General features: G+C 37.1%; 1 protein-coding gene across 2 annotated transcripts in view; it reads left to right on the top strand.

Annotated features, from left to right (window-relative positions):
- MAT2B (methionine adenosyltransferase 2B) overlaps positions 1–6958 on the top strand; it is a 16083-nt gene extending 9125 nt beyond the window's left edge. Inside the window, exons 3-7 of one of the 2 annotated variants that reach the window (XM_032252707.1) lie at positions 1230–1344; positions 1521–1673; positions 4062–4255; positions 5093–5206; positions 5831–6958. In XM_032252707.1, coding sequence (XP_032108598.1) covers positions 1230–1344; positions 1521–1673; positions 4062–4255; positions 5093–5206; positions 5831–6001 — 747 coding nt within the window. In that variant the 3' untranslated portion in view covers positions 6002–6958. The remainder of the gene's footprint in view (positions 1–1229; positions 1345–1520; positions 1674–4061; positions 4256–5092; positions 5207–5830) is intronic. The other variant, XM_032252708.1, reaches the window with a different exon arrangement.
- Positions 6959–12712: the final 5754 nt, after the last annotated feature.

Here is a 12712-nt window from a genome sequence, read left to right as displayed (position 1 = left end):
TCAAAAAAAAAAAAAAAAAAAAAAAAAATTTTGACATGTTGACAAAGAAAAATAAGAAGCATTTTATAAAAAGCTTATGTTTATCGAGTGCCTTCTAAGTAATACTTTCTCTGCAAATGGTTTTCAAATGTTATTCTAAACCTTACAACACTGCAAAATAGTATTTTCATTTTAGAGCTGAGAAAGCAGGCTCAGATAGGTTATTGGTATCACTGATACTGTTCTCTCTTTGACATGGATTTATCAGATATTTAAATCATGTTAATTGTATAAATGATAGCTCTTTCCTCCTATCCAAATTGGGGGATAAAATTTGTTTTGATATAGGAACACTTTTGTTTTGTTTTTGTTTTTTTGAGGCGTAGTCTTGCTGTTGCCTAGGCTGGAGTGCAGTGATACGTGGTACAATCTCAGCTCACTGCAGTCTCTGCCTCCCTGGTTCAAGCAATTCTCCTGCCTCAGCCTCTGGAGTACCTGAGACTATAGACATGCGCCACCACGCCTGACTAATTGTTGTATTTTTAGTAGAGATCAGGTTTCACCATGTTGGCTAGGCTGGTCGCCAAGTCCTGACTTCAAGTGATCCACCCATCTTGGCCTCCCAAAGTCCTGGGATTACAGGTGTGAGCCACCACACCCAGCCTAGAAACATGGTTTTTAACTTTTCAGACAGGGTCTCACTCTGTCCCCTGGGCTGGAATACGGTAGATGGATCACAGCCCACTGTAGCCTTGAACTCCTGGGCTCAAGTGATCCTCCTGCCTCAGCCTCCACAACAGTTAAAACTATAGGCTCATGCCACCATGCCTGGTTAATGTATTAATTTTTTTGTAGAGATAGGGTACCATTGTGTTGCCCAGTCTTAATCTGGAACAGGAGTTCCAGACTGCCTCAAGCAGTCTCCCACGTCAGCCCCTCAAAATGTTGGGATTACATGCATGAGCCATCACACCAGAATAGAAATACAGTTGTTGACAGGTTTTTTTTCTGGTTTTTGTCTACATATTATGAAATTACTCTTTTCAGTCGCTATAAATATTTTAAGTTTGAACCTTGCAGAGAAAAGAAGCAGCATGACAAAACTACATTAGAAATTACAATGATTTATTCTTAGTTGAAGGAATGTTGATTTAATGCACATTTTTCTCTGAATTAACTTAGTCTAAGAAGGTTGTAATTCCTCTTTTATTTTATTTTGAGCTAAAAATACGTCAATGCTTAACTTCCAGCCCCATGTTATAGTACACTGTGCAGCAGAGAGAAGACCAGATGTTGTAGAAAATCAGCCAGATGCTGCCTCACAACTTAATGTGGATGCTTCTGGGAATTTAGCAAAGGAAGCAGGTAATGATGACTTTATAAAATTTTCATAAAATATTAAGTGATTGCTGAGTTTTTAAAGATTAAAGTTTTGTAGATGGTTATTTATTTTTATATGTTGTGAAAAACCATTCTGAATTCCATGAAAGAATAATGTAATTTAAAAATTTAATAGATTTGTCTTCTTTTTTTTTTTATAGCTGCTGTTGGAGCATTTCTCATCTACATTAGCTCAGATTATGTATTTGATGGAACAAATCCACCTTACAGAGAGGAAGACATACCAGCTCCACTAAATTTGTATGGCAAAACAAAATTAGATGGAGAAAAGGCTGTCCTGGAGAACAATCTAGGTAAGACGTAATCTCTTCAGCCTCTGATTATTTTTGAGGACTTCAAAAATCATTTATACATATACATATAAATGTTTTTAAATTTAAAATGTTAGTCAATGAATACGAATCATTAAAGAAAAATTAGAATATAACGAAAAGAATAAAACATTCTAAGAGATAACTACTTTGTGAATCCTTTAAGACAGTTTCCACTATCAGTGTTTACATACTCTTCTTTACACATAGAAAACAAGTCAGATAATGTAAGCTTTTATAACTTGTTTTCAAAAAAAAGGGCAATATAATTTCTCTTAGAGTGAGATATTCTGTTATATGTTTGTTATATGTATTCTGTTATATGTATGTTCTATGTGTCCTGTTATATGTATATGTATCAAGATTCTGTTATATGTATAGTGTCTTTTTTCTTATATGTGAGTTTATGTATAATACACATCTCCATATGTAAAAAGTATACACTCCTTAGAAAAAATTTAAAATGATTAAGAACCAAAGTTTTCATAAATGCTGCCTCAGAGAGATAAACACCAAATGTGGTTAAGAGTGGAAGCATTTTTGTATGTTGTCAAAAAATGTATGCATGTTGTTTCATAACCTGTTTTTTTTTCCCCCCCAGCATCTTTGCATTTCAGTAAAAGTGGAGCCCGCTCTGGGGTATCTTACTCCTATCAGTGACTTCATAGTACTTAATTTAATGATCCCCTGTACTAAAACTGCTGCCTTAGACTGTACTATGGCCTTGAGAAGCAGCCTTAGTATAGAATACCTTACTAATGGACATTTAGTTTTTTAAAAAGTCTTCTTGCATTACAGATTATTCTATTGAAATCTCCTTGAATACCTTTGTTTTAGTTCATTTTGTGCTCCTACAACAATATCAACAACTCAGTAATTTATAAAGAACAAAAATTTGTTTCACACATTTCTAGAGGCTGAGAAGTCCAAGATCAGGTGAGGGTCTTCTTTCTGGTCCTCTGAAAGGAAGGAATGCTGTATTCTTACATGGCAGAAGAGCAGAAAGGGATGCACTCCTTCCTTCAAGTCCTTTTATAATGGTATGAATCTATTCATGAGAGCAGAGCCCCAATGACCGCCTAAATACTTCCCAAAAGGCCCCACCTTTTCCACATGAATTTTTGGAGAGGACAAAAACATTTAACCCATAGCAATATCTGTGTTCTCTTGTCATATAATTTAAAAGAAAATGCTTGACTTGCAGTTAAAGTGTTAACTATCCCATCAGCAGGGACCATTATAAAATCTAAATAATAATGAGTGGTTGTAAAACTAATGTGAACACTCATACACCCTTCACATAGATTCACAAATTGTTAATGTTTTGCCTCGTTTGTTTTATACGTATGTTTTTGCCAGACCCATTGATAATTAGTTGTATTTCATCTCCAAATACTTCACCTTATATATTCTAACAACAAGAATGTTCTTTACATAATTACAATGCAGTTATCACACATTGGAAACTGAACATTAATATGATACTATAATCAAATACAAATCTATTTAGGAATTTTCTCATTTATCCCAAAACTGTCCTTTATTGCTTTTAATTTTTAATCTAGCATCCAGTCAAAGACTATTTGTTGTGTTTGTCATGATAGGTTTTATTTTTAATGATGATGATAATACAGGATTTATATATATATAAAACTAGTCTAAATGACAGAAGATACTTAACAAATGTGGTTTTGAATTTTGTTTTTTTAAACAGGGTCTCAGTTGCCTGGGCTGGCGTGCAGTAGGGTAAACACAGCTCACTATAGCCTTGACCTCCTGACCTTAAGCAATCCTCCCACCGTGAACGGCTAATTTTTTTACATTTTGTAGAGAGGAGGTCTCACTATGTTACCCAGGCTGGTCTTGAACTCCTGGGCTCAAGTAGTCCTCCTTCCTTGGCCTCCCAAGGGCTGGAATTACAGGCATGAGCCCTACCACACTCAGCCTTTGACTGTTGCAATTATAGCTCATTGCAGCCTGGAACTTCTGAACTCAAGAGATCCTCTTGTCTCACTCAGCCTCCCAGGTAGCTGAAACTACAGGCATGTGCCACCATGGCCAGCTAATTTTCTTTTCAATTTTTTGTAGAGATGGAGTTTTGCTATGATGCCCGGGCTGATCTTGAACTCCTGGCCTCAAGTGATCCTTCTGCCTTGGCCTCCCAAATTGCAGCATTATAGGCATGAGCCACTGCCCCTGGCCTTGATTATTTTTATCATTGCATTATCACAAGTGAACTGTGTTGTTTTGGTATATTTTAATTAAAAGGCAAGATTTCTACTTTGGTATTATTTGAATCCACACACTTGTATCTTACATCAAAATTTAAGAACAGTCAGCTTTAAAATATTTGCTTTTATTCTTCTCTAGGAGCTGCTGTTTTGAGGATTCCTATTCTATATGGGGAAGTTGAAAAGCTTGAAGAAAGTGCTGTGACTGTTATGTTTGATAAAGTGCAGTTCAGCAACAAGTCAGCAAACATGGATCACTGGCAGCAGAGGTTCCCCACACATGTCAAAGATGTGGCCACTGTGTGCCGGCAGCTAGCAGAGAAAAGAATGCTGGTGAGAAAGACTCCCGAGTCCTATTTTAGTGAAGGTCCAGTTTGTCTTTTCCGTGCTTGAACTTTATAGCTACATATGGAGTGTTAATGAGTGAAAACTAAAAGTGTTTTTTTAAAACCAGTAAACCAAACAAAAGTAGTTTACCTATAGTACACTATATTCATGAAGAATAAAAATACTATGCTCTTCTGTTTTAATGTATTTCTTATGTACTATAGACCCCATCATTTCTTTTATTGAAAAGTGGTGGAAAACTTTAATAACCTAATATCTTTTAAGAAGGTACTGTTTGTGGGGCTGGGCATGGTGGCTCACACCTGTAATCCCAGCACATTTGAAAAAGTTGGTGTTAAATATATCCATACAAAGAAAGGTTAGACTGATTTAGTTTATAATATTAATAATAGTATAACCACAGTTTTTTTTAATGGATGAGAATTATGATTTTTATACCACCACAATATTTAAGAAAGTTTAATTAGCTCATCTTGAAAAGTGGTTCTGTTAAGTTTTTGTTTTAGCTTAGGATAACTAAAAATACTCATTAACTTGGACTGTGTTTTCACCTCTAATTTTTGATATCCCCACTAAGTAAAATTGGAGCTTTTTTTTATTTTAAAAATTCTTAAGGTTTAAATTCTAGAAATTGCTCTTTTGTGTTTTGCTGAGAGCATTGGTGGGAATTTGATTTTAGATATCTTGAGGGGAGCCTTCCAGAAAAAGAAGGCTGCATTTTACTTCCTGGACCTTATTTTAAATAAGCTTTTTTGTCAAACCCATTATTCTTCTCAACTTAAAAAGTTGAAACTACTGAATTTATTGCGTCATTGTTCTTAGGATCCATCAATTAAGGGAACCTTTCACTGGTCTGGCAATGAACAGATGACTAAGTATGAAATGGCATGTGCAATTGCAGATGCCTTCAACCTCCCCAGCAGTCACTTAAGACCTGTAAGTATGTGGTTTTAAAAACCGTTAGCTCCATCGCTATAGTATATATTATTGATGTGTTAGATAACTTTATTTCTCAGTACTAATCAAAGTGAACTTTGCTTGTATACTTACTGGCCGTTCATAGTGCTATTTTTCTCTAAATTATCATCTGTAGGGAAGATCATGAGTAGAAAATGTATTATTGTCTCGATTGTGACAGGCATTTGGTTTATTTTTCTAGGAATGATCAACTCAGATTTCTTACAATAAGAGCAAAAATAAGTAGCAAATGTAAAACTTCAAAATGGCCAGCTGCAAAGGTTCATGCCTGTAATTCCAGCAGTTTAGGAGGCTGAGGCAGGAGGATCCCTTGAGCCCAGGAGTTTGAGACCAGCCTGGACAATGGAGGGAGATCTCTGTTTAAAAAGTGTGTGTGTGTGCGTGTGCGTGTGTGTGTGTGTGTGCGCGCGCGTGTGTGTGTGCGCGCGTGCGTGTGTGTGTGCGCGCGCGTGTGTGCGTGTGTGTGTGCGCGCGCGCGTGCGTGCGTGCGTGCGTGTGCGCCGGGTGCGGGGAGGAAAAAACCCTCAGAATATAGTCCTTCACTTACTTTTGATTTTTTTTGGTGTTTATCTTTCTTTAAAGATTACTGACAGCCCTGTCCTAGGAGCACAACGTCCAAGAAATGCTCAGCTTGACTGCTCCAAATTAGAGACCTTGGGCATTGGCCAGCGAACACCATTTCGAATTGGAATCAAAGAATCACTTTGGCCCTTCCTCATCGATAAGAGATGGAGACAAACAGTCTTTCATTAGTTTATTTGTGTTGGTTTTGTTTGTTTTTTTCTTTTTTTAAATGAAAAGCATAGTATGTGGCACTTTTTAAAGAACAAAGGAAATAGTTTTGTATGAGTACTATAATTGTGACTCTTAGGATCTTTCAGGTAAATGATGCTCTTGCACTAGTGAAATTGTCTAAAGAAACTAAAGGGCAATGATGCCCTGTTTGCAGTAATTTTTCTTTTTATCATTTTGTTTGTTCTGGCTAAACTTGGAGTTTGAGTATAGTAAATTATCCTTAAATATTTGAGAGCCAGGATGAAGCAGATCTGCTGTATACTTTTCATATGAAATGCATTGTTCATTCTCATAACCTCCATATTTTCAGGATTTTTGAAGCTGTTGACCTTTTCATGTTGATTATTTTAAATTGTGTGGAATAGTATAAAAATCATTGGTGTTCATTATTTGCTTTGCTTGAGCTCAGATCAAAATGTTTGAAGAAAGGAACTTTATTTTTGCAAGTTACGTACAGTTTTTATGCTTGAGATATTTCAACATGTTATGTATATTAGAACTTCTACAGCTTGATGTCTCCTGCTTTTATAGCAGTTTATGGGGAGCACTTGAAAGAGTGTGTGTACATGTATTTTTTTTGTAGGCAAACATTGAATGCAAACGTGTATTTTTTTAATATAAATATATACCTGTCCTTTTCATTCCATGTTGCTAAGTGATGTTTCATATATGTGGTTATACTCATAATAACAGGCCTTGTAAGTCTTTCGACCATTCATGAATAATAAATATGTACTGCTGGCATGTAACGCTTAGTTTTCTTGTATTTACTTATCTTTTTAAATGTAAGGACCAAACTTCTAAACTAATTGTTCTTTTGTTGCTTTAATTCTTAAAAATTACATTCTTGCGATGTAACATCTGATACATACAAAAGAATATAGTTTATATTGAAATAAAACACAGTAAAATTAACACTTGATCCAGAATGTGAACTTACCACCCAATTCTAGAATGTTAAAGATACTGTATCTATTTATGCCAACTGATTTTTTAACTAAAAATAAATAGCTATATAATCTTACCTTATACAATGACCCTTGAACAGTGTGGGTTTGGGGGGCATCAATCTTGCACAGTCTAAAATCCACTGTAACTCTTGACACCCCAAATACTTAATTAGTAAAAACTTACTGTTGACCAGAAGTCTTATTAATAACAGTTGATTAACATATTTTATATGTTCTGCATATTATACACTGTATTTCTTACAGTAAAGTAACCAAGAGAAAAGAAAATGTTATTAAAAAAATCTCAAGGAAGGGAAAATATATTTACTATTTACTATTCGTTAAGTGGAAGTGGATCATCATAAATTTTTTTTTTTTTTTTTTTTTTTTGAGACAGGGTCTCTCTGTGTCACCCAGGCTAGAGTACAGGGGTGCATTCTCAGTTTACTGCCATCTCCACCTTCCAGGTTCAAGTGATTCTCCCCTCAGCCTCTCAAGTAGCTGGAATTACAGGTGCCTGCCACCACACCCAACTGGTTTTTGTATTTTTAGTAGAGGTGAGGTTTTGCCATGTTGGCTAGGCTGGTCTCAAACTCCTGGCCTCAAGCAATTCACCTGCCTCAGCCTCCCAAAGTGCTGGAACTACAGGCATGAGCCACTGCCCCTGGCCTAGATCATAATGAAATTCTTATTCTTCACGTTGATTAGGCTAAAGAAATTAACTGGGGAAATTTTGCTGATACCTGAGTCCTGGGCTTACTGAAATAGTTTTGGGAATTGAGGCATGCTAATTTATTTTTAAATGTTTCCCGGCCGTTTTAAGGTTGCCAGTCTGGGATTGCATTTGGCAACCACTGAATTAAAGTTTTGTTTTATATTTTAAGTTACTACATTTTGTGTAGTGCAAAATTAAGTTTCAGAGAGTAAGAAGTAGTATTCTTCTCTAGCCACCTATTTCTCATCTGTGAAAGAAATCAATGTAGGTCAGTTCATTGCATATGTTTCTAGAAGCACACTGTATATAGAATGTAATCACAAAACACACATGTCCATAACATCTACCCTTTCTTACTTTTTATTAAGGGATTTCATCCTAAGGACATCTGCCCTTTCTTTAACACAAAGAGTAACAACAATTCTTGGAACTTCTTTTTTTCACTTGGAATTTGTTGTATATAAATTATAATGAGTACCCCCCTTTTTTTTTTTTTTTTTTTTAAAGGCATCCTTGCTCTGTCACCCAGGCTGGAGTGTACAGTGGCACAATCTCAGCTGACTGCAATCTCCAACTCCCTAGTTCAAGCAATTCTCCTGCCTCAGTCTCCCGAGTAGCCGAGATGACAGGCATGCACCACCATTCCCATCTAATGTTTGTATTTTTAGTAGAGACGGGGTTTTACAATTTTGGCCAGGATGGTCTCAACCTCCTGACCTCATGATCTGCTTGCCTCAGTCTCCCAAAGTGCCGGGATTACAGGTGTGAGCCACCGCACGCAGCCAAGAATGTCCTTTGTAAAAAACTTCATTTAAAAATAAGTCTTAAAGAAAAGTTGCCATGGTAGCATAAAGAATACCTGTATTTCCCTTTCTAGATTTCCCAATTGTTAGCATTTAGTGACATTATCCTATCATTTTCTTTCTTTCTACATGCACACTATATATGTGTACTATTTTTTTTCCTGAACTGTTTAGGTTGAAGATGATGCTTCATAACCCACTTAGTATATACACCTCAGTGTGTATTTTCTAAAAATAAGGATACACATCTATGTACCCTATAGTGTCATCATAATGAAGAAATTACCATTCAATTCTATAGCATCCCATTCAGGTTTCATCCATTGTTCCAGTTGTCCTTTATAGGTCTATGTAGTCCAAGTGACTCGTGTTTGTCACCATGTTGCTTTAGCTTCAGTATGGAATAGTTCCCCGGTGTTTGTCTCTCAGGGCCTTGACATTTTTGACATTTCTCTGAGTGAGAAGCTGTAAGTTAACATCAATAGTTCCAATTCTAGTCTTGTTCCATAGAGTTTATTTTGGCTTTTTCCATGTTTGTAGCACCTTTCTCTTGACAGCAACCTAGTTCCTCATTTATTTTTTTTATTTTTTTTTATTTTTCCGACAGGGTGTCACTCTCGCCCAGGCTGGAATGCAGCGGCACAACCTTGGCTCACTGCAGCCTCCACCTCCCCAGCTCAAGTGATTTTCCCACCTCAGCCTCCTGAGTAGCTGGGACTACAGGCGGGTGCCACCACACCCAGCTATTCTTTGTATTTTTAGTTTTGCTATGTTGCCCAGGCTGCTCTTGAACTATTGAGCTCAAGCAATCTACTCACCTAGGTCTCCCAAAGTGCTGCAACTACTAGACATGAGTCACAGTGCCCTGCCCTCATTATTATATTTACTCATTTGCTTCATTCATCTATAAGAGTCATTCTGATGGCACTAGCCAATACTTCCTCTGTTCCCCACATTCCACAGGCCTCTGAGCCAGCTGAGCATCCCTAGACCCATGTGACCTGGCCCTGATGCCTGTGACTGGGTGGGAGGGGACACTCTACCTGGTTAAGGATCCTCCTGACCCATGGAGCACTGCACCAAGAGTCACATGTGCCGTCATGTACCAGCAGAGCACCAAAGAGAAGAAACTAGTTCTTTTTTGGCTGCGTTTATTCCATTGTATCAATGACAGAATCACAGTTTAATCTTGGATGTATAGATGGTCCCTGACTTATAATGGTTCAGCAGGATTTTTTGACTACAGTGGTGTGAAAATAATCACATTCAATAGAAACCATACTTCAAGTACGTATACAACCTTTCTGATTTTCACTTTCAGCATAGTATTTAATAAATTACATGAGATATTTAACACTTTGCTATAAGATAGGCTTTGTGTTAGATGTTGCCCAACTCTAGGCTAATGTAACTGTTCTGAGCATATTTAAGGTAGGCTAGGCTAAGCTGTGATATTCAGTAGGTTTATGTGTTATTAAGTGCATTTTTGACTTAGAATATTTTAAACTTAAGGATTCATCAGGATGTAACCTCATTGTAAGTTGGGTATCTGTATTGGAACATAAATATACCCCTTTGGTAGCCAAATCATCTCATTAACATTAAATATGGCAGTAGGGTTTTTTGTTGTTTTCTTGTGTGTATGCAGTAGATTTTAATTCAAGGGTAAGCTAGTCAAGAGAATTTTTTTACTTGAAGGAAGTGTTATATATAATGAAAAGAACTCTAGATTCAAATGTGATTCTTCCACATACTAGTAGCAAGTTGCTTTTCCTTTCAGAGCTTGAAGTATTTTTTTAGGGTTAAATGAAAGGAATACCACCTATTTCACAAGCCTGTCGTGGAAATACTTGGAACAGAGGTACTAGCAAATGTAGCTGTGGACTTAACAAATGCCTAAGGGTTGGGGTATGGGGGAGAAATGGTGGTCTTGTTAATATTACCTCAATTTCAGCTGCAAGATATTAGGACTTTTCTCTCATAACTAAGACTACTTGGTTTTTCTTTGTGATTTTTAAGTATTTTCTAGATTTATTTTTAGTATTTTGGAAGTACATGTTAAAATATTTCAAAGAAGATAGATTATTTTTGTAACTTGTTTTGCCTAAGGCCTTCTGAAAGTTCTTTTCTGTATTTTGCTACAGAAATGGCCAGAATACTTGAATTTGTATGCACATAAATGTATCTGGAAATTGGATCCATTCACTCCATGTGATCGCAAGTGATTTACATTGAAAGATGGCCATGAAATTGCTCAGCTCTGTCTACAGTTACTTTTCTTTCTGTAGTCCCCACTTCAATTCTAATTTTTGACATATATACATGCTATATATTATTGAACAATTTCAATTTTCCCCCAGTTTGTTGTAGATTTAAAAAATGTTGCCTTTGAAATGAAAATTTGATCTAGAGCCTTTAAAATGTTTTAATGTGAGATGCTAAAAATTATTCAGGGTAAGTCAAACACTTTGTTATATTGGAGGACTCGGAATAATTTTTCATTTTCCTTACACAGTGTTACCCCCAGGCTTTATGTGCTTAGAACACATAAGGTCTTTGGGAAGTTGAAAGAGTGATGATGGTTCTGGCTTTCAGAAATGTTCTTCTATAGTTAGAATTCACCCTGAAACTAGAGGTCAAGAAAGGAAGAGGAAAAAATACTTGCCATATGATATGATACCAAATAAGATGACGCCAATGTCCATGTAGTTAGATAACATTTCAGGAGCATGAGGGATAGTCATCTTTCATAATGTTAACCCCAAAACATTGTGAATTTCTCTTACTGATCCATTACAGATCTATAATCTATGACCCACTTAAGTCTGCCAAACCAATTTAACACAATCTCTGCCTATAGACAGTGTTGTCAGATCAGATTACTTACTTTATTTAAAATCTTGAAGACTTGTGAAAAAGATGTGAACTTTGCATCTTCTGGTTGAATACATTGGTTGCATCCCAACCTTAATTTTTTTAAAAATGTTTTTAATTGTGAAAAGAATAACGCGTACAACAAAGTATATAAAATGTGTGTACGGTTTAAAGAACCATGAACCTGCCACTCAGGTTAAGAGCATTACAAGTACCTTAGAAGCTCTGCAAATGCTTTCCCCTATTGTTTCTGTATTAGGCATAATTTTCTCTCAAGAGAAAAATAAACAATAGGGTGTGTGTATGTGCGTGTGTGTGTGTGTTTCTTTTCTTTTTTTTTTTTGAGATGGAGTTTTGTTCTTGTCATCCAGGCTGGAGTGCAATGGCATGATCTCAGCTCACTGCAACCTCCACCTCACAGGTTCAAGCAATTCTTCTGCCTCTGACTCCCAAGTAGCTGGGATTACAGGTGTGCACCACCACAGCCAGCTAATTTTTATCTTTTTAGTACAGATGGGTTTTCCCCATGTTGCCAGGGTGGTCTCGAACTCCTGACCTCAGGCGATGCACACACCTCAGCCTCCCAAAGTGCTGGGATTACAGGTGTGAACCACCACTCCTGGCTATTTTTCTTTTTTAAGAGATGAGGGTCTTGGTATGTTTCCCACGCTAGAGTGCAGTGGCTATCTACAGGTGCAGTCATAGCACACTACATCCCTGAACTCCCGGCCTCAAGCAAGCTTCTCATCTCAGCCTCTTAAGTAGACTACAGGCCTACACCACTGTGCCTAGCTTGTTTGTATGTGTGTGTGTGTGTGTGTGTGTGTGTGTGTGTGTGTGTGTACAGAGGTTGAGAGAGAGAGAGGTCTGCGAAGTTGGCCTGAAGCCTGAAGACCCAAGAGAGCTAGTGTTCCAGTTTGAGTTGAAAGGCAATCTGCTGCAGAACCAGGAAGAGCTGATGTTGCAGGTGAAGCCTGAAGATGGTCTGCTAGAGAATTCTCTCTTGCTTGGAGAAGAGCAGACTTTTTATTCTACACAGGTATTCATTCAACTGATTAGATGAGGCCCACTGGCCCACTGACATTATGGAAGATATATTAGTCCATTCTCATGCTGCTAATAAAGACATACCTGAGACTGGGTAATTTATAAAGAAAAGAGGTTTAATTGATTCACAGTTCAGCATGGCTAGAAAGGCCTCAGGAAACTTACAATCATGGCAGAAGGGGAAGCAAACACATCGTTCCTCACATGGTAGTAGGAAGGAGAAATGCTGAGCAAAGGGGGAAAAGCTCCTTGTAAAACCATCAGATCTCATGAGAACTCA

Source organism: Sapajus apella, unplaced genomic scaffold (assembly GCF_009761245.1).
Source record: "Sapajus apella isolate SASKATOON/1434 unplaced genomic scaffold, GSC_monkey_1.0 scaffold79, whole genome shotgun sequence".
NCBI classification, from domain to species: domain Eukaryota; kingdom Metazoa; phylum Chordata; class Mammalia; order Primates; family Cebidae; genus Sapajus; species Sapajus apella.
Note: the sequence above shows the minus strand (reverse complement) of the source record. Positions and strands in the feature narration are given on the sequence as shown.